The sequence below is a fragment of the Pleurodeles waltl genome, chromosome 5 (genome assembly GCF_031143425.1).
Source record: "Pleurodeles waltl isolate 20211129_DDA chromosome 5, aPleWal1.hap1.20221129, whole genome shotgun sequence".
In the NCBI taxonomy this organism is placed as follows: Eukaryota; Metazoa; Chordata; class Amphibia; order Caudata; family Salamandridae; genus Pleurodeles; species Pleurodeles waltl.
The window spans coordinates 15,080,987-15,103,756 of NC_090444.1; the positions used below are offsets into that span (position 1 = coordinate 15,080,987).

General features: G+C 47.7%; 1 protein-coding gene across 2 annotated transcripts in view; it reads right to left on the reverse strand.

Annotated features, from left to right (window-relative positions):
* Positions 1-832: 832 nt before the first annotated feature.
* LOC138295276 (zinc finger protein 471-like) overlaps positions 833-22,770 on the reverse strand; it is a 59,488-nt gene continuing 37,550 nt past the window's right edge. For both annotated transcript variants that reach the window (XM_069233473.1, XM_069233472.1), the window contains one exon: positions 833-2,588. In XM_069233473.1, the coding sequence (XP_069089574.1) occupies positions 1,237-2,588 (1,352 nt within the window). In that variant the 3' untranslated portion in view covers positions 833-1,236. The remainder of the gene's footprint in view (positions 2,589-22,770) is intronic.

Below are 22,770 nucleotides of genomic sequence, written 5' to 3' on the forward strand. Positions count from 1 at the left end.
GTGTGCACCAAGGGGCGACGAAGCTCCCGCTGCAGCCTCTGGCTGACTTTACTAAGAGTTATAGGATGCGGCCCCTTTCCAAGGAGCACATCCACGCACACGCCCATTCAATCCCATGGAGTCTTATGGCTATGTCTGCATTTAAAAAAATAAAAATAAAAAACTTTTTTTTCTTAAGATTCTGGGACTGGCATTTTCACAAACAATAAAGTTTTGTAAAAACCATGAAAAAACAAAACAAGAATTGCCAAAATGATGGCAGCCTACACCAGACCTTTTGACTTTGCCAATGCTTGTTTTCAATGCCGTTCTATTCTCTCCACCAAATTGGTGCTTGAGTACCAAACCAGTGCTGCTGTACTAAGAGAAGAGGTACAACCACCAGCGGGCTGCGCGAGGGAATCTCATCATTATGTCTTCTTACAGGAGTGGTCTGTTCCGAACAAGCCTTGGATTGAGAATGTGCACTCTCACGCAGTTTCTATGTGTACGCTATCGCTTCTCCTCCAGGAGAGCTGCCTTGGAACTGTAGGAGTGCATGCTGCTGCACGTATGTGTCATACTCATGAAGTACTCAAAGTGGGTCGCTCTCAAGACTCTGCATTACAAGTCGCATACGCTGCAACAACATCACAGGAACAACCAACACCACTCAACGAGAGAGTGACAAAAACGGTCAATGGGCACAAAAAGCATTATTACAAAAAACAATACCATGAACTGCTTCCTATGGAAAAAACAGACATAAAAGGAAAGAAAAAAAGTACAAAATATGAAATTCCATTAACAATATCAGAAGAAAAGTGAACAGAGCTATAGAAGACAATACAAATAACAGAAATCCAAATTTTAATGCCCTGGACAGGCTTCGGGTTCAACCCCATAACCTGTAATTCCTTCAAAATATAATTTGTTTCTTGCTCATTGTGCCAAGAGGTAACGTACTTCCAAGTGACTCACCGAACTAAAAGGAATAAAGATTGTGTAACAGATACTATTCAAAGTGTTACATTTTCAACAGTGGTCTCTTCAATAACATCCTGAATTTAGAAAGACTGAACCAAACAGAAACGTTAATTCATTCATTGAAAGGACGTATAGGTAGGTGGTGGTTATTGCCTAGCCACTGACACAGAGTAACAAGCAGAAGCTCTCCCTTGCCCAACTCGGAGCTGGTCGGAGTCAGACTGAAGGCACTAGGAGGTAGACCGCCACATAGTCCTGGGATAGAGAGAATCATATGCAGACGGTGTGCACTGGTCTCTCGGTGTGAGCTCTCTGGTGCTTAATGAGATTTGAGCGCACACTGAACCTTCGGCCGCATACGCTGCAGGCATACGGCTTCTCCCCGGTGTGGATCCTGTGATGAATGACCAGGTCAGACCTCTGGCTGAAGCCCTTCCCACACTCCATGCATCGGTACGGCCTCTCGCCAGTGTGAATCTTCTGATGTCGCACAACATGTGACCGTTGACTGAAGCTTTTTTCGCACATAGTACATTTATAAGGTCGCTCACCAGTGTGGATCCTCTGATGTATAGCAAGCGTAATGCTGTGAGGGAAACCTTTCCCACACACACCGCAATGATGCATTTGTCCTCCCTTGTGCTTTCGCCGATGGTTCATGAGTGCGGCCTTATGAAGAAAGCTTTTCTCACATTCAGTGCACTTAAAGAGCCTTCCACCATTTTGTTTTCTATGGTTAGGTGCAAAAGCAGAGGTCAGACTTAGGCTTTTTTCACGAATAGTGCATGTGTATGGAATCTCCATGGTGCGTACCTGCTGGTGGATTCCAGGGGCAGAGCACGGATTAAGGCGGTTGCCCAGGTGTTCACTACATCTGTATGGGATTCCTCTTTGGTCGATAAGTCTGTGTTGTCTGACGAATACACCATTACTGAAGCTGCCATTTCCATGTTCAGTAGCTCTATATGTTGCTGTGTGTGCAAGGATTTGCTGGTGTAGGCGAGATGCAGAAAACGGGCTAATACGGTCATTCTCGTGTTCTGTAAACTCCCCCCGGTGCACCTGGAGGGGTATTTCAAGAGCACAATTATGGTCGCTGCTGCTGGTCAGAGGCTCTGCTCGCTTCCCTGAGGTTCCACCAGTGAAGGCTTTATCAGGCCGTGGAGTGGAAGCAGTATTGGGTCTCTCACTATCTTCCATGCATAAGTCAGCTTCCTCAACAGTATGGTTTCTGTGATTGACAGTGGAATGTTCTGTTGACCAGGCACTCTCCCCGTGGAAGACACGAGTCTCAAGTTTCCTATTATTCTGGACTCTCGAGTGCCTGATGTGATTTTCGTTAAAGCTGCTGCCTCCCCCATGTGCCAGGCGTCCTTTTGCTCTTTCATGCCATCTGTTTGCTACTGTGGGCTGTTGTACGTTCCCACCCCATGGATAAAGCTTTTGCGCAGCACGGACAGTCATGTGTCGCATCGACCCCTTGTACCTCTGGCCTTTTCTGTGATCTTGCACGATAGGTGAAAGCTTTTCTCTGGGCTCCCCAGACATAACCCTCTGACCTTGAATTATAACACCATCTCTGTGACGACTGAGCCTTCTGCTCTCCTCAATGGGCTCATCAGCTGTTGAACAAAGGAGAGATTGGAACGATCATTCACATGGCATTACAGAAACAAAAATAGGAACATTATATAAGTAGAACTGAAAGGCGAGATGGTCAGAGGAACCCGCTGAAAAAGATCCTAGTAATTCAGAAAAGGGGTAGCAGAGAAAGAGTAAAAGAAAAGTGAGAAAAAGATTTTGTTTGCAACTTCACAGCTACCATCATCGTGTTAGCAAAGCAGAACAAATTATGCATTTAATCTCAATCAGAGCTTTACAAGTAAGGAGGTTCTCTTGATAGTAGAGACTGTATGGGAGACAGATACTTGTTAAAGTAACTCTAGCTCTAAGAGTCTTGCTCAGTTGTACTACTTGGATCACCCCTACATGACATAGCAAAATAATCTACATCCACAACACAGCACAAGAACATGTGGGATTGACAAGTGATGGTACTGGCCCAGCACCCGGACCACTTCAGTACTGCACGTACGCGTCGACTAACAGCAGATGCGATAATATAATGCTCAATATGAGGGATGGATGGATGTGTAGGGTTATACAAATTCTATATTTACTGTAGTGAACTACTGACGTAATATCAAGTTGGGTTTCACCTGCTGCCCTGCAAGCGAGACTGTAAGGTGCATGGGTGCTTAACACAACTCCCGTAGGCCTATACTAGGAACCTCATCACACTAGGGCTCTGCAGGTCCCAGGGGTTTCCGCAACTCTTCTTTTGAAGGCTGAGGTAGTTTCAAACTTTATAGTGCCACAAACAAAGTGCTTGATGCAGTGCCACTTGCACTCTGCCTCCAACAGGCTGCTTCCATGCCCATATGCAGCAGACATCAACCCATCTGTGCTACGAAAACGTTAACAAGAAGAGAGTGATGGCGTCCTGGGTGTTGTATCAACAGTGACGGAGGCTATTGATAAGCTCAGGATTTACTGCAGAGAATCTTTATACTGGGCCTTAATTCACAATTTTTTGTTAAGACTATACAAATTCATCCTGACTTAGATCAACACAGTGGCTCCCAATCAGGGCAAGAATAAATGTAAAGATTTGGTGCCTCACATGTATATCGCCGGGACTGCACCTCTCTACATCTAGGAAAGGGCCCTCCACTCAACTGAGGAGGAACGACACTGATATCAAAACAGAGCAGGTCAGATGTGTTTGCCTGGCAGGTGATTGTGCTTGTTCAAGAAGTATTGTGGCTTGAAGAGGCTGCTATTCTTGGCGTAGACAAAACTACCCATACAGCCTTTTCCAAGGTCTTTGGCACTGATCGCTCTTTGAAAGACTGTATTTCTGTTGGGATAAAAGAGAAAGAGAAGGGGCTGTGGGAAAGGGCTCTAAAATAGGGCTGTTATTCAACATTCCTCTGAACTCTGTTGCTTGTTTTGGTGACTCATGTTCAATCTAAAATTCAAACTATTATATTCACAAGTTTCTTGAAACTGTTAAATCCTGGCAAACAACACAGCTGTTTCATGTGCCCTTGAGATGATATGTGAGCAGTGGAGTTGGTCACTCTGTCTATGCCCCGAGATATGTGAGCAGTAGAACTGGTCACTCTCGGTCTAAGCTCCGAGATATGTGAGCAGTGGAGTTGGTCACTCTCTGTCTATGCCCCAAGATATGTGAGGAGTAGAGCTGGTCACTTTCGGTCTATGCCCCAAGATATGTGAGAAGTGGAGTTGGTCACTCTCGGTCTATGCCCCAAGATACGTGAGAAGTGGAGTTGGTCACTCTGTCTATTCCCCAAGATATGTGAGGAGTAGAGCTGGTCACTTTCGGTCTATGCCCCAAGATATGTGAGAAGTGGAGTTGGTCACTCTCGGTCTATGCCCCAAGATATGTGAGAAGTGGAGTTGGTCACTTTCGGTCTATGCCGCAAGATATGTGAGGAGTGGAGCTGGTCACTTTCAGTCTATGCCCCAAGATATGTGAGAAGTGGAGTTGGTCACTCTCTGTCTATGCCCCAAGATATGTGAGGAGTAGAGCTGGTCACTTTCGGTCTATGCCCCGAGATATGTGAGAAGTGGAGTTGGTCACTCTCTGTCTATGCCCCACGATATGTGAGCAGTGGAGTTGGTCACTCTCGGTCTATGCTGCAAGATATGTGAGGAGTGGAGCTGGTCACTTTCGGTCTATGCCCCAAGATATGTGAGAAGTGGAGTTGGTCACTCTCTGTCTATGCCCCAAGATATGTGAGGAGTAGAGCTGGTCACTTTCGGTCTATGCCCCGAGATATGTGAGAAGTGGAGTTGGTCACTCTCTGTCTATGCCCCACGATATGTGAGCAGTGGAGTTGGTCACTCTGTCTACACCCCAAGATGTTTGTGCATTCTTCCACTCTTTTTACATTCTCCCTTGTTTGGTATAATCTAAGAATACTTTAGAAACTCTACCTCCCCTTCAGACTATGTTCCCTCTAGGCACAGTCCAGTATTTGAACCATCATGAACAGCCAGCAATATTTCAGCCTCAAGTTAAAGTATGTCAGAAAAGGGTGAGGTACTTACCGCACATGGTAAATACCATAACCCCAGGTGAGGTATTTACCAGATAAGGTGCACAGCTCCTAGTCCAAGTTGTTTATTTGGAAATGAGGCATACCATTTCAGAATCAGCTTGAACAGGGCAAATATGACATTTTTACCAGTTTCAGGGCCTTTTTTGCCTGATATACTACTGGAGCTTTGACTACACTTTTTGGGGAGACACCTCACAGTTCACAGAGGGTGCAACTTTCAATGATCATTGAGGGGCAGAAGAGGCAATACTGCAGACAGTGGGGGTGAATGGCACCACACCTAAATACTAAGTATGCACCGTAAAAGTGCAACAGTATAGTTCACACAGGGGAAGACTGCAGAGACCCACGCACACATTAGTGCAGAATGCAGACGTATGTCATTGAGGGAGCGGTGGGAAACCATTTCAGCAAATGCTCAGGGCATAGTAGGAGTACAGCATGGAGGAGAAACATGGTTCACAACAGAAGGCATGTGTGGCAGCCCTCACGCATGTTCAAGGAGGGATCAATGTCACAGTGGTGGAGGACAGAACTCGTTCAAATGTTCAGGGTGTGGCAGAGTGATGCCACGACACGGTGCAACATCACAATCTGCAACAGAAGAAGGAACATTTCTCACTTAAATGTTCAGAATGTAGGAGTGGGAATATCACAGTTTATGGAGGCGCAGTACACACGAAGCATACGTTATCCCAGTACTCACAGTGCATTGGCTCAGGCACAAAGGGTAGGGGTGTCTGCCCTAATGGCAATATGGTTTGCCCACTGCTATCTACTACTCTCCACACGACTATCAATTAACATATCAGACTACAAGAGAAACATTCAGTGAACAGGAGCCCATTTCTGAATGGTCATTGCCATGTATGCAAGCCGCTCATATCCAGAAGTACAGAAACAGCAGAGCTGATAGTGGTCAGAAACAGGTGTCTTCAGTCTACCGGTTCACATGTGGAGCAAAGATAGCTCAAGGGGTGGCGGTGAGGGCAGAAGAGTCTGGTAGTGGTCAGAAACATGTGCCTTTAGTGTAGGTGCTCACCTGTAGAACACAGATAGCTCAAGGTGTGGCGGCGAGGGCAGAAGAGTCTGATAGTGGTCATAAACCGGTGTCATCAATCTACGGGGTCACCTGTAGAGCAAAGATAGCTCATGGGGTGGCAGGTGAGGATAGAAGAGTCTAGTGGTTGTCGCAAACAGATGTCTTCAGTGTATGCACTTACCTGTACAGCAGAGACAGCTCAAGGGGTGGCAGTGAGGGCAGAAGAGTCTAGCAGTGGTCACAAACATGTGCCTTTAGTGTAGGTGCTCATCTGTAGAACACAGATAGCTCAAGGGGTGGAAGTGAGGATAGAAAAGTGCAGTAGTGGTCACAAACAGATGCCTTCAAAATACGTGCTTACCTGTAGAGCAGAGATAGCTCATGGGGTGGCGGTGAAGACAGAAGAGTCTGCTAGTCATCGCAAACAAGTGTCTTCACTGTACTCGCTCATCTGTAGAGCAGAGATAGCTCAAGTGTGGCAGCGAGGGCAGAAGAGTCTGTTAATGGTCATAAACCAGGGTCATCAATCTACGGGGTCACCTGTAGAGCAGAGATAGCTCAAGGGGTGGCGGTGAGGACAGAAGAGTCTGGTAGCGGTCGCAAACAAGTGTCTTCACTGTACTCGCTCATCTGTAGAGCAGAGATAGCTCAAGGTTTTCAGGTGAGGACAAAAGAGTCTGGTAGTGGTCACAAACAGATGTCTTCACTGTATGCGCTCATCTGTAGAGCAGAGATAGCTCAAGGCTTTCAGGGGAGGACAAAAGAGTCTGGTAGTGGTCGCAAACAGATGTCTTCAGTGTACGCTCTCATCTGTAGAGCAGAGATAGCTCAAGGCCTTGCGGTGAAGACAGAAGAGTCTGGTAGCGGTCGCAAACAGATGTCTTCAGTGTATGCGCTCACCTGTACAGCAGAGATAGCTCATGGGGTGGCGGTGAGGACAGAAGAGTCTGATAGTGGTCATAAACCAGGGTCATCAATCTACGGGGTCACCTGTAGAGCAGAGATAGCTCAAAGGGTGGCGGTGAAGACAGAAGAGTGTGCTAGTCATCACAAACAAGTGTCTTCACTGTACTCGCTCATCTGTAAAGCAGAGATAGCTCAAGGCTTTCAGGTGAGGACAAAAGAGTCTGGTAGCGGTCGCAAACAGATGTCTTCAGTGTATGCGCTCACCTGTACAGCAGAGATAGCTCAAGGTGTGGCGGCGAGGGCAGAAGAGTCTGGTAGCAGTCGCAAACAGATGTCTTCAGTGTACGCGCTCCTCTGCTTCACCAAAACATTTTGAGCATGATGAGACACTTGGGCTATGCAGGGCTGATGGGTTTGTCACTCTCTATCAGAGCTCGTCAAGTCCAGTGTGGCAATGTTATCCGGGCACAGGGGAATACTCACTTTGGGCCCGTTTCCCATCCCCAACCTCAAAGTTTGTGTCTCTGGATTGGTCATGCCAGTTTGTTTGGAGATATTTATTTAATCCTGGGCAAAAAAATAAGCCGCCTGAACTTAAAAACTCTGGCCAGGCCCCTCTTCCATCAATGGTCGCTGAGACACTAGGACAAGGTAACAGGCGCACTGCAGGGTTGGTAACATTGAGACAGGTGTCTAGATTCACTGAACAGAATTCATAGTAGAGGAACTGAAACCGAGACTTTATGGAGACTGACAACAGCCCTTGGGATCTCTGGACCAAACTAAAACACTGCTTAGGGACTTCATGTTACTGATATCATATGCATCAAGCCACAAATTCTATAAAGCTGGGCCCCCATCAGTGCAGAATGCGTCCGGGAATATTAGTTTATTTTCTACAGCAAAGACCCATGCTCTTTTAAAGACAGCTCTGCATAAAGAAAGGTCTTTACTGACTTTGTCAGACTGCATCTCAGCTCTTCCTAATTCCTTTTGTAGAACACTGTCTCCAAACATAACTTTTTAATCGACACCAACAGAAGCAAGAGATCAGTTATGAAACAGAAAATTCTGTTCTGTTCTTAAGCAGCACTACTGCGCAAGGCAGAAACAAATAACCCAAGTGGGCTATGTCAAGGAGCACAGGAGCAGTCCCACTGCAGTATGAGGAGGACAAGACTCATGGCAAGAAGAATATAGACTCCAAAAAGGGGGCCTAATTACACAGTACTGATCGTCCAGGCATTTTTAAATAACCCCCCTACACTCACACACATGCATTTTAGGATCTGACAGCTGTATTATTTTCAGTTGTTTCATCAGTGATACATCATCAGAAATTGTCGAATCACTTAATCATGGCATAATCATTCACTGCAACCTTGATAATTCTTTCAAGCCAGAATAACCGAAATTAGGGAAATGCTACGATTGAAGCACAAAACCCTACAGAAATATTGTAGCTGCTGTTGATCACATTCAGGTCTATGATCTTAGGGCAAACAACGTCACTGTTGTGGCATAAAGCAAGAAGGAAAATGTTACTTGCCTGGTAACCTTCTGTTCGTACTGTGAAGTGCTGTAGATTCACATGCTCTTCACACGTCCACCATCTGGTGTTGGGGGTAGACGTTTGCAAGTGGTTTTTATTTGAAGTTATTTTTCGAAGTTCAAGATCAGTTGTGACTCCACCCTTAGCCCACAAAGACTCCACCACTGATTATTTGCAGCTCAGCTTCGAGTAGTGTCAGTGAAGTGCAGTGTGGAAGACAGAATAATATATACTTTGCACCGTAGAATAGAACAGTGGTGAAGACATCTGTGATAATTGCCAGCTTCCTGAGAGGAGGGTGGGCACATGTGAATCTACAGCACTAATTGCTACAAACAGATGGTTTCAGGGTAAGTAACATTTTCCATTTGTAGCAGGATTTACTGTAGCTACACATGTGCTGCGTAAGCTGTAAAGAAGTTTATTTCCTAAACAGTTGCTAGTGGTCACGTAATACAGATATATGACACAACATTCTCAGCACTGTCTGGTCAACTAAAGCCTGCTGGTGGGCTTGAACACCGACACAGTAGTGGTTGGTGACCATGTGTGATGCTGACCATGTAGCAACCTCACAAATGTCTGCTAAAGGAATGTTAGACAAAAAAAGGCAGAGCATCTCCCTTCTAAAGAGTGAAATGTGCTATGAGTGAAATGTGCCATGTGTGATACATGTAGTGTATGCTTAGCCCTGGCCTAGCATGCTTGTATACATTTAACAATCCATCAATGCTAGAGAAGGTTACTTACGTGCGATAACAATCTTTCTGGTCAATACTCTGGTGAATCACAAAGACCTGGAGTCTTTATCAGAGTCAAAACACCAGAGGCAGCTGTCGAGAGGGTCAGTGACCAACAACTGTCCTGCAGAGTGACTGCATGGTTTGAATCCTGACCATTTGTAGTATGACATTCTGCTATGCACCATAGATTTTGATAAAAGACCGTCTTTGCAGAACTCCTAACAGGACTGTCAAAGAGTGAGCTCTGGGTCCACAACAAATTGTGTGCAAAAAAGGGAACAGACATCAGCACACCGGCTGGGCATTTATAGCTCTTGTGGTGTCACAACAACGCTGCTTCTGGTGCTCATGTGGAACCAACACCCTTTAGAAGAGGTGTGGAAATGGGACCTTCTAAGGCAAGGAATCTGCAGGTAGAAATATCCACCAGAAAACAGTTATCCATGCGAGGCTTTGCAAAGGCCTCCGACAGTTGTTTGGTCTCACTGATGGATACAGGATCGCCCTCTTGAAAACTAACATGTGTAATGCTCTTCCACCACAGAAATTGTGTGGAGAAAAAAAGATGGTCAACTCAATAGTCTGACGTGAAAAGGGGAAACCACCTTGGAGAGGAATTTGGGTTTTTTCCTAAAGACCACTCTATTTCTATGAACCTGAAAGAATGGTTCCTCTATTGCAAAGGTTTGCAACTCACAGACTCTTTTACAGATGTAATGGCGAGTAGAAAAGCCACCTTCCATGACACAAATTGCATGCCACAGGAGTGTAGCGGTTCTAAAGGAGGATGCACAAGTTTGATGAGAGCTCCGTTTAGGTTTATTCCAAGCAGGCACTCGAGGCACCCTTGGAGAAATGGCTCTTAAGGCACTCCACGAAGGCCTTGATAACAGGCATCTTAAAGAGGGGCATATGCTTCCTAGGCTACCTCAGCTAGTGGGTAGACATGTATGCCAATCCTGCCTTTTGCAAGTACAACAAGTAACAGACGAGCTCCTGCACAGAGACCTTAAGAGGGTCTATTTGTTTACCAATGCATTAGTGGACAGATATTTGAGACTTGGCTGCATAACAAGCGGGTGTGGTAGGTCTGATGCTTAGTGAGAAAACCCCCCCCCCCTCAGTTGTAGTTTTTCAAATGGATGTGCAGGCATCTCCAGAAGCAGGGAGTACCGAGGATGCCTCCCCACATTGGTTCCTCTGGGGTGCATCCATCCGTTTTCCAGTGATGTGCTCATGTATGTGAACAGCTGCCTGACCATTGTGCACTGGATGCAGGTCGACAGCTCAATGAAGTGGGTAAGAGACGTTAGAAAAAGCGCAAGATTTATTATCATGGCAAAGAATGAGACGTCACACAAGTAGTTTTTGCAGTACTAAGGATTGCACTTTGTCTTTTAGACACCTTTCTGCCTTGAGTTATTTTAAAGGTGTGTGCGAGTGTGTTTGTGTACGAGAGTGGATGAATGGCTGATTTTTAGTCTCTTTATAATATTTTTTGGGGTTCTTTATTTTGTAAATTACTTAAGTATGCATTCATATTTTCAAAGCGGTATTTTTGGACAGTGATGTAATCTATATTTGTAAGTTTTTTGTGCAGCATAAACATACTATGGAAATGCAATAGAATCCATTAATGAGATTTGTAGTGAATGTTTCCTCTTTTGTTCTGTGTTCTCTAATTGGTTGTCGATTACCCAGTGTTTACCTTATGAAGAAAAGTAACCCAGGCGGTAAGGGTAGGTGGGTTTGGCCTTTTCCCCTGTCCCGCAACCCCCATCTTTTATTTCAGGAGTCCCTTGTTTTTTTATTTTAAAATGTGTGATGAGTCATTGATGCTCGTCTCATTTTACTCACCGCGTACAGGATCAGAGAAAGTGGAGAAATATACCTGAGCAGTTCACCCATAGTGCTTTTCCCATGGCCTTTGTGGGCGTGCTCCACTGGCAAAATTATTTATGAAGGTTTTGAGGATTCATCTCCCATTTGTGGTCTTGTGAATGTGTGTTGCTTGGAAAGTCCACTAAGTCGTCGTCCACACCTGGCAGATGCTTCACTGGGACAGAAATGCAGTGCCGAGGGGCCCAATGCCAGATGTTCAGGGCTCGTCCAGACCACTGGTCAAGTGAGTGCACACCCACCACCCCCCCACTTCTGGATGACACTGCTATCACGTCGTCAGGCCTTATGAGACTGTTTTGCTACAAATCAGCCTGTAAAAAGCTCAGAGAACTAGGAGATGGCCATGGGTTCGGGTAACTGGTACTCAAACTCTGCTGTTGGGTACTCTGTACAGTCATGTGCTAGAGGTGTGCCCCCCACCACAGGAGTGAACAATCCATGGCAATGGTAACTTGAAAGTATTTATTGTCCCACTACAGGAGGGTGTGCAGAGTCTTCGGCCAGTGACCCTCTGCTTGTGACCGTAGCCTTGCTGGACACTTCTACAAGGGGAGCATAGTCAGTCTGGAGCGTGGAGCTATTGCAATGCATGAAGCGGTCATCCCCAATAGTCTGATTACCATCCTCACCATGGCAGGAGTCCTGTCTGAAGAAGAAGGTGGTATTGGAAAGCATTCACCCTCTTTGGTTGGGCTAGTCTTACCTGTGACAGGCCCTAGTAAATGGCAGCCCTGGGGCTCGAGACAGGATTTTCTGTTGTTGAAGGTGAAGCCTAATCTGGGCAACAAGGCCATCACTGTCTGTGTGCCATTCTTGTTTGCTGCTATTTACCAGCCAGTCATTTAGGTAAGGGAAGCATGAATGGACAGTCTACGCAAGCCACTAGGTCTACATATTTTGTAAATGCCCTAAGGGCTCTAGCGACCTCGAAGAGCAAAACTTTGGGCTGGTAGCGTTGTCAACTTACCACAAAGCGCAGATAGAAGTGGTGAGCTGGGTGTATGGGTATGTGGAAGTAGGGGCTTTTGCTGAAGAAATACTTGTCTCTGAGGGGTGTAGGTGTTTTATATCCTTCTTCTCCTCCCTGCTGCTTTCTGGAGGCAAGCCTGCGTGTGGAGATCTGCAGAGCACCCATTGGCTAGACAGCCTCATTAAGGGTCACAGTGAGGAGGTGCTGCTGCACCCCTGTGCCAAAGCCGGGCACTCGGAGCCAGGCATGTCACCGTAGCAGGGGGGTGGGTTTCCAATCCCTTAAGTCGGTTTCGGCAAGGTCTAACACACATATGATCTTGGCAATGGAAGAAGATATTCCCTCTGTCACCAGCTCCTGAACCCTCTTGCGATAGGTTTCAGCGAGATGTCTGTCTTTCCTTCATCTCCTCCAAGTGATGACGGTGGTATCTGAAGAGCAATCTGATCAATCTGGTGCCCATCCATTGTAAGGTCGCCTACTCAGCCACACGCTTGTCCCTGAATCGATCTTCCTACTTTCTTTATCCGGGAAAGGATCATCCCCAGTCTCCTGAGTTGAGGCTTTTTTTTTCTAGCAGTGTGGACCGCTAGTGACTCGGATGGCATCTTGGCCCTAATGTAAACTGGGTAAGCTGGTGGCAGTTTGTGTTTCTTTTCAACCCGGGGGTCACAGCCATAGCACTGACCGGGTTCTAACAAGTGTCTGCAACAGTCTTCAGCATGCTGCGGAGCACAGGGACGCACTGACCAAAACATTTGGTCCTTCATAGGGTGTCTACTAAGAAGTAATTCCCTTTTTGTATTATATGAGGTTTCATGTTGTGGTGCTGTGGTGCCCTCTGTATAACTGCATGGCAGGCAGTGGAGCATTAAGGGGCAGAAGTGATGTAAGTGTGAGCCGTCCTGGATATCAACCCGATAATTCTCCCAAGGATCATCCCCAGGTGTGACAGGATCCCAGTAAGGGCTCCCAATCAATTCTCATCGCCAGCTGTGACTGGTTGATTTAAGAGCTCTCAGGTAATTCCCTAAAGGTTCATCTCCAAGCCTAGGTGTGGCAAGATCATAATAAGGGCTACCATGTAATCCTGCAAGGTTCCTCTGCATCCCCGTGTGAGGATCATAGTAAGGGCTCCAAAGTAATTCTCCAATGGATCATCCCCAGGTGTGTGAGGATCACAGTAAGGTTCCCAAGTGATTAGCCCAAGGATCATCCCCAGGTGTGACAGGATCATAGTTAGGGTTCCCAAGTGATTCTCCCAAGGATCATCCCCAGGCTTGACAGAATCACAGTAAGTGCTCCCAAGTAATTCTTCCATGGATCATCCCCAGGTGTGTGAGGATCATACAAAGGGCTCTGAAGTAATTCTCCCATGGATCATCCCCCGGTGTGTGAGGATCATAGAAAGGGTTCCCAAGTGAATCTCCCAAGGATCATCTCCATTACCAGGTGTGACAGGATCACAGTAAGGGCTCCCAAGTAATTCTGCAAGGATCCTTACATCCCCCAGTGGGTGATGATCATAGTAAGGGCTCCCAAGTGATTTTCCCAAGGATCATCCCCAGGTGTGACAGGATCACAGTAAGGGCTCCCAAGTAATTATTCCATGGATCATCCCCAGGTGTGTGAGGATCATACAAGGGGCTCTGAAGTAATTCTCCCATGGGTCATTCCCAGGTGTGTGAGGATCATAGTAAGGGTTCCCAAGTAAATCTCCCAAGGATCATGTCCATTACCAGGTGTGACAGGATCACAGTTAGGGCTCCCAAGTAGTTCTGCAAGGATCATCTGCATCCCTGTGTGTGAGGATCATAATAAAGACTCCCAAGTAATTCTCCTAAGGATCACCCCCATCCGACGTGCAACTTATGGTCCCCCCCAAGCATAGTCTGGCAAATGTTTGTGCTGCATTTACAGCAATATTGGAAGAGCGTTTTCTCCATAACACCACCCCATTATCTCCCCCTCCTTTCCAAATAAAACCAGAGTTCTTGAAGGAGCAGCATCAAAACTGCTCCCGGGTGAGTTCCCTCGGTCGCAGTCCAGCAATACGTGTCATTGCTGGAATGGAAGATCCCAGTGGCTGGCACTGAAGACAGACACTGTTCATTGTCTGTCCAGACAAACGTTCAGAACAGATGGTGCAAAAAACACAATCTGAGGTGGAGCCTTTGTCCTGGCGTATTGTGAGCTAAGGTTGGAGTCTGAGGTCAGACACAACATCAAATTACACCTGAAGGAGCTCCACTGGCTCCCCATACACACACAAGCACAATTCAAGCTCCTCACCCACACTTTCAATGCTCAGCAAACCTCAACAAGCGCAACTGCATTCACCAACCTTCCGTACACCTCTGCTTTCCCGCACTCCTACCTACACACATCCCACACAACGGAACACTAGATCCAGCAGTCAAGCTGTAGGAAGTTGGCTCTGTATGTGCTATTTCAAAGTAAGGAATAGCATGCACAGAGTCCAAGGGTTCCCCTTAGAGGTAAAATAGTGGTAAAAATAGATAATACTAATGCTCTATTTTGTGGTAGTGTGGTCGAGCAGTAGGCTTATCCAAGGAGTAGTGTTAAGCATTTGTTGTACATACACATAGACAATAAATGAGGTACACACACTCAGAGACAAATCCAGCCAATAGGTTTTGTTATAGAAAAATATCTTTTCTTAGTTTATTTTAAGAACCACAGGTTCAAATTCTACATGTAATAGCTCATTTGAAAGGTATTGCAGGTAAGTACTTTAGGAACTTTAAATCATAAAAATTGCATGTATACTTTCCAAGTTATTGACAAATAGCTGTTTTAAAAGTGGACACTTAGTGCAATTTTCACAGTTCCTAGGGGAGGTAAGTTTTGGTTAGTTTTACCAGGTAAGTAAGACACTTACAGGGTTCAGTTCTTGGTCCAAGGTAGCCCACCGTTGGGGGTTCAGAGCAACCCCAAAGTCACCACACCAGCAGCTCAGGGCCGGTCAGGTGCAGAGTTCAAAGTGGTGCCCAAAACACATAGGCTAGAATGGAGAGAAGGGGGTGCCCCGGTTCCGGTCTGCTTGCAGGTAAGTACCCGCGTCTTCGGAGGGCAGACCAGGGGGGTTTTGTAGGGCACCGGGGGGGACACAAGTCCACACAGAAATTTCACCCTCAGCGGCGCGGGGGCGGCCGGGTGCAGTGTAGAAACAAGCGTCGGGTTCGCAATGTTAGTCTATGAGAGATCTCGGGATCTCTTCAGCGCTGCAGGCAGGCAAGGGGGGGATTCCTCGGGGAAACCTCCACTTGGGCAAGGGAGAGGGACTCCTGGGGGTCACTTCTCCAGTGAAAGTCCGGTCCTTCAGGTCCTGGGGGCTGCGGGTGCAGGGTCTCTCCCAGGCGTCGGGACTTTAGGTTCAAAGAGTCGCGGTCAGGGGAAGCCTCGGGATTCCCTCTGCAGGCGGCGCTGTGGGGGCTCAGGGGGGACAGGTTTTGGTACTCACAGTATCAGAGTAGTCCTGGGGTCCCTCCTGAGGTGTTGGATCGCCACCAGCCGAGTCGGGGTCGCCGGGTGCAGTGTTGCAAGTCTCACGCTTCTTGCGGGGAGCTTGCAGGGTTCTTTAAAGTTGCTGGAAACAAAGTTGCAGCTTTTCTTGGAGCAGGTCCGCTGTCCTCGGGAGTTTCTTGTCTTTTCGAAGCAGGGGCAGTCCTCAGGGGATGTCGAGGTCGCTGGTCCCTTTGGAAGGCGTCGCTGGAGCAGGATCTTTGGAAGGCAGGAGACAGGCCGGTGAGTTTCTGGAGCCAAGGCAGTTGTCGTCTTCTGGTCTTCCGCTGCAGGGGTTTTCAGCTGGGCAGTCCTTCTTCTTGTAGTTGCAGGAATCTGATTTTCTAGGGTTCAGGGTAGCCCTTAAATACTAAATTTAAGGGCGTGTTTAGGTCTGGGGGGTTAGTAGCCAATGGCTACTAGCCCTGAGGGTGGGTACACCCTCTTTGTGCCTCCTCCCAAGGGGAGGGGGTCACAATCCTAACCCTATTGGGGGAATCCTCCATCTGCAAGATGGAGGATTTCTAAAAGTCAGAGTCACCTCAGCTCAGGACACCTTAGGGGCTGTCCTGACTGGCCAGTGACTCCTCCTTGTTTTTCTCATTATTTTCTCCGGCCTTGCCGCCAAAAGTGGGGCCTGGCCGGAGGGGGCGGGCAACTCCACTAGCTGGAGTGTCCTGCTGGGTTGGCACAAAGGAGGTGAGCCTTTGAGGCTCACCGCCAGGTGTGACAATTCCTGCCTGGGAGAGGTGTTAGCATCTCCACCCAGTGCAGGCTTTGTTACTGGCCTCAGAGTGACAAAGGCACTCTCCCCATGGGGCCAGCAACATGTCTCGGTTTGTGGCAGGCTGCTAAAACTAGTCAGCCTACACAGATAGTCGGTTAAGTTTCAGGGGGCACCTCTAAGGTGCCCTCTGTGGTGTATTTTACAATAAAATGTACACTGGCATCAGTGTGCATTTATTGTGCTGAGAAGTTTGATACCAAACTTCCCAGTTTTCAGTGTAGCCATTATGGTGCTGTGGAGTTCGTGTTTGACAGACTCCCAGACCATATACTCTTATGGCTACCCTGCACTTACAATGTCTAAGGTTTTGTTTAGACACTGTAGGGGTACCATGCTCATGCACTGGTACCCTCACCTATGGTATAGTGCACCCTGCCTTAGGGCTGTAAGGCCTGCTAGAGGGGTGTCTTACCTATACTGCATAGGCAGTGAGAGGCTGGCATGGCACCCTGAGGGGAGTGCCATGTCGACTTACTCATTTTGTTCTCACTCGCACACACAGGCTTGTAAGCAGTGTGTCTGTGCTGAGTGAGGGGTCTCTAGGGTGGCATAAGACATGCTGCAGCCCTTAGAGACCTTCCTTGGCATCAGGGCCCTTGGTACTAGAAGTACCAGTTACAAGGGACTTATCTGAATGCCAGGGTGTGCCAATTGTGGATACAATGGTACATTTTAGGTGAAGGAACACTGGTGCTGGGGCCTGGTTAGCAGGGTCCCAGCACTCTTCTCAGTCAAGTCAGCATCAGTATCAGGCAAAAAGTGGGGGGTAACTGCAACAGGGAGCCATTTCTTTACACAAGCCCCCCCCAGCCCACAGGCCAGGAGACTCAGCCCAAGCTGGGAGAGTCTTCCTAGTCTGTCAGGCGAGGAAGAGTAGGAGAAATAGGCTGGTTAGTTGCAGGGCCTACTCTGCCTTACATCCTTCTGTTCAGGTCATTCCCTTTGGGGAACTGACCTACTTCCACAGTGATAGGACCTAGTCTGAATTGCCTCTTGTCTGCCTCTTCAATGTCTCCACCCATTCTTTCTATTTTGGTCTTAGAGGTATCCACCTCTGCTAACCTTATCTTGGCCAGGGTTACCCCTAGCTTACCCAGAGAGGTTACCCAGAGCTGGAGTAACCCCACCATGACCAATAGGGTCAGGGGGCCTAACTTGCTATTTGGCATGGGGTCAGACCACCATGCTAAGGATAGTGCAGCCATAAAGGCTAACACCCAGCAGAGGCCACTGACAGCTGTCAGTGCCCAGAACCACACCTTTAGCTCTTCACCTAAAAGGGAAGGGGCTAAGTTACAGGCCTCTTTGGGTTCAGGTTGCCTGTCTGCTGTATTAGAGTGGGGGGTTACCACATCTTGTAGTAAACACCCTTCTTCCACTCTTTCTTCTGTTAGCTGAGGAGCCACCCACTCAGGTTTAACAGTTGCCTGACTAGCCAGGACTTCTTGTGGGTCAGGTTGGACTTTATCAGGGCCATTTTTGGAGTTCTCCCCTACTGGAGCAGAATCTCCTTGGCTTGCTGTAACCTTGGCTAAAGGTTGTCCACCCTTCCTACTCTGTTTTCTTTTCTTCTTCTTCTGGGGCCTGCTTGCATTTACTGCAGAGGCAGGACTTCCAGAATCCTTGGGAGAGGACTGGCACTGGACCAGTTCCTCTCTTGGGCTCTGACTAACCTCTGGGTAGTCATTTCCAAGGAGACAATCAAGGGGGAGGTCTGTACTGACTACTACCCTTCTCCAGCTAAGAGTGCCACCCACTTCTATGGGTACTAAAGCCACAGGCCTCTTAGTGACCCTGTCTAGGCTAACTCTTACCCTGGCAGTCTCACCTGGGATGTACTGGTTTGAGAGCACCAGCCTGTCATGCACAATAGTGTGACTGGCACAAGTGTCTCTCAGGGCAGTGGTTGGGATTCCATTCACCAGTAGGTGGTGGAAGTGTCTACTTCCCTCTGGAATCTCCAACTCACCTGTTGGGCCCTGTTTCCAGTTGAAGGCTATGAAGACCTCCTCATCTGAGGAGTCATCTCCCATGGCTACACTGGTTACCCCTGGAATTTTGTTCTGGGGTTTGTTTTTGGGACAAGAAGTGTCCTTGGTGTGGTGCCCAGACTGTTTACAGTTGTGGCACCATGCCTTAGTGGCATCCCAGTTCTTACCCTGGTACCCACCTTTGTTTTGGGTTGTGTCTTGGGGCCCACCCACCTGTTCTGGTTTTTGGGGGCCTACAGAGGACTCTTTTTCTTTGTTTCTAGTGTCACCCACTTTCTCCTGGGGAGGTTTTGTAACCCCTTTCTTTTGGTCACCCCCAGTGGAAGTTTTGGTTACCCTAGTCTTGACCCAGTGGTCTGCCTTCTTTCCCAATTCTTGGGGAGAAATTGGACCTAGGTCTACCAGATACTGATGCAACTTTTCATTGAAGCAGTTACTTAAAATGTGTTCTTTCATAAACAAATTATAAAGCCCAACATAGTCACACACTTCATTTCCAGTTAACCAACCATCTAGTGTTTTTACTGAGTAGTCTACAAAATCAACCCAGGTCTGGCTCGAGGATTTTTGAGCCCCCCTGAATCTAATTCTATACTCCTCAGTGGAGAATCCAAAGCCCTCAATCAGGGTACCCTTCATGAGGTCATAAGATTCTGCATCTTTTCCAGAGAGTGTGAGGAGTCTATCCCTACACTTTCCAGTGAACATTTCCCAAAGGAGAGCAGCCCAGTGAGATCTGTTTACTTTTCTGGTTACACAAGCCCTCTCAAAAGCTGTGAACCATTTGGTGATGTCATCACCATCTTCATATTTTGTTACAATCCCTTTGGGGATCTTTAGGATGTCAGGAGAATCTCTGACCCTATTTAAGTTGCTGCCACCATCGATGGGACCTAGGCCCATCTCTTTTCTTTCCCTTTCTATGGCTAGGAGCTGCTTTTCCAAAGCCAATCTTTTGACCATCCTGGCTAACAGAGGGTCATCTTCACTGGAGATATCCTCAGTGATTTCAGAGGTGTTGGTCTCTCCTGTGAGGGAACCAGCATCTCTGACTATTATTTTTGGAGTCAGGGTTTGAGGGACCCTGTTCTCCCTAGATAGGACTGGTAGGGGGGAATTTTCCTCCAAGTCACTATCCTCTTCCTCTGAGTTGCCACCCTCAGAGGGGTTGGCCTTTTCAAACTCTGCCAAAAGCTCCTGGAGCTGTATTTTGGTAGGTTTGGGGCCCATTGTTATTTTCTTTATTTTACAGAGTGACCTTAGCTCCCTCATCTTAAGATGGAGGTAAGGTGTGGTGTCGAGTTCCACCACAGTCACATCTGTGCTAGACATTTTGCTTCTAAAAGTTGGAATACTTTTTAAGAATCTACAACTGGTTCTAGAATCTAATTCAAACTTTTACAAACTTTTAAACTCTAAAAGAAATGCTAAACAGGATCTAACACAAGGCCCTAGCAGGTCTTTTAAGAATTTAGAAAACTTTTCAAATTGCAAAAATCAATTTCTAATGACAATTTTGGAATTTGTCGTGTGATCAGGTATTGGCTGAGTAGTCCAGCAAATGCAAAGTCTTGTACCCCACCGCTGATCCACCAATGTAGGAAGTTGGCTCTGTATGTGCTATTTCAAAGTAAGGAATAGCATGCACAGAGTCCAAGGGTTCCCCTTAGAGGTAAAATAGTGGTAAAAATAGATAATACTAATGCTCTATTTTGTGGTAGTGTGGTCGAGCAGTAGGCTTATCCAAGGAGTAGTGTTAAGCATTTGTTGTACATACACATAGACAATAAATGAGGTACACACACTCAGAGACAAATCCAGCCAATAGGTTTTGTTATAGAAAAATATATTTTCTTAGTTTATTTTAAGAACCACAGGTTCAAATTCTACATGTAATAGCTCATTTGAAAGGTATTGCAGGTAAGTACTTTAGGAACTTTAAATCATAAAAATTGCATGTATACTTTCCAAGTTATTGACAAATAGCTGTTTTAAAAGTGGACACTTAGTGCAATTTTCACAGTTCCTAGGGGAGGTAAGTTTTGGTTAGTTTTACCAGGTAAGTAAGACACTTACAGGGTTCAGTTCTTGGTCCAAGGTAGCCCACCGTTGGGGGTTCAGAGCAACCCCAAAGTCACCACACCAGCAGCTCAGGGCCGGTCAGGTGCAGAGTTCAAAGTGGTGCCCAAAACACATAGGCTAGAATGGAGAGAAGGGGGTGCCCCGGTTCCGGTCTGCTTGCAGGTAAGTACCCGCGTCTTCGGAGGGCAGACCAGGGGGGTTTTGTAGGGCACCGGGGGGGACACAAGTCCACACAGAAATTTCACCCTCAGCGGCGCGGGGGCGGCCGGGTGCAGTGTAGAAACAAGCGTCGGGTTCGCAATGTTAGTCTATGAGAGATCTCGGGATCTCTTCAGCGCTGCAGGCAGGCAAGGGGGGGATTCCTCGGGGAAACCTCCACTTGGGCAAGGGAGAGGGACTCCTGGGGGTCACTTCTCCAGTGAAAGTCCGGTCCTTCAGGTCCTGGGGGCTGCGGGTGCAGGGTCTCTCCCAGGCGTCGGGACTTTAGGTTCAAAGAGTCGCGGTCAGGGGAAGCCTCGGGATTCCCTCTGCAGGCGGCGCTGTGGGGGCTCAGGGGGGACAGGTTTTGGTACTCACAGTATCAGAGTAGTCCTGGGGTCCCTCCTGAGGTGTTGGATCGCCACCAGCCGAGTCGGGGTCGCCGGGTGCAGTGTTGCAAGTCTCACGCTTCTTGCGGGGAGCTTGCAGGGTTCTTTAAAGTTGCTGGAAACAAAGTTGCAGCTTTTCTTGGAGCAGGTCCGCTGTCCTCGGGAGTTTCTTGTCTTTTCGAAGCAGGGGCAGTCCTCAGGGGATGTCGAGGTCGCTGGTCCCTTTGGAAGGCGTCGCTGGAGCAGGATCTTTGGAAGGCAGGAGACAGGCCGGTGAGTTTCTGGAGCCAAGGCAGTTGTCGTCTTCTGGTCTTCCGCTGCAGGGGTTTTCAGCTGGGCAGTCCTTCTTCTTGTAGTTGCAGGAATCTGATTTTCTAGGGTTCAGGGTAGCCCTTAAATACTAAATTTAAGGGCGTGTTTAGGTCTGGGGGGTTAGTAGCCAATGGCTACTAGCCCTGAGGGTGGGTACACCCTCTTTGTGCCTCCTCCCAAGGGGAGGGGGTCACAATCCTAACCCTATTGGGGGAATCCTCCATCTGCAAGATGGAGGATTTCTAAAAGTCAGAGTCACCTCAGCTCAGGACACCTTAGGGGCTGTCCTGACTGGCCAGTGACTCCTCCTTGTTTTTCTCATTATTTTCTCCGGCCTTGCCGCCAAAAGTGGGGCCTGGCCGGAGGGGGCGGGCAACTCCACTAGCTGGAGTGTCCTGCTGGGTTGGCACAAAGGAGGTGAGCCTTTGAGGCTCACCGCCAGGTGTGACAATTCCTGCCTGGGAGAGGTGTTAGCATCTCCACCCAGTGCAGGCTTTGTTACTGGCCTCAGAGTGACAAAGGCACTCTCCCCATGGGGCCAGCAACATGTCTCGGTTTGTGGCAGGCTGCTAAAACTAGTCAGCCTACACAGATAGTCGGTTAAGTTTCAGGGGGCACCTCTAAGGTGCCCTCTGTGGTGTATTTTACAATAAAATGTACACTGGCATCAGTGTGCATTTATTGTGCTGAGAAGTTTGATACCAAACTTCCCAGTTTTCAGTGTAGCCATTATGGTGCTGTGGAGTTCGTGTTTGACAGACTCCCAGACCATATACTCTTATGGCTACCCTGCACTTACAATGTCTAAGGTTTTGTTTAGACACTGTAGGGGTACCATGCTCATGCACTGGTACCCTCACCTATGGTATAGTGCACCCTGCCTTAGGGCTGTAAGGCCTGCTAGAGGGGTGTCTTACCTATACTGCATAGGCAGTGAGAGGCTGGCATGGCACCCTGAGGGGAGTGCCATGTCGACTTACTCATTTTGTTCTCACTCGCACACACAGGCTTGTAAGCAGTGTGTCTGTGCTGAGTGAGGGGTCTCTAGGGTGGCATAAGACATGCTGCAGCCCTTAGAGACCTTCCTTGGCATCAGGGCCCTTGGTACTAGAAGTACCAGTTACAAGGGACTTATCTGAATGCCAGGGTGTGCCAATTGTGGATACAATGGTACATTTTAGGTGAAGGAACACTGGTGCTGGGGCCTGGTTAGCAGGGTCCCAGCACTCTTCTCAGTCAAGTCAGCATCAGTATCAG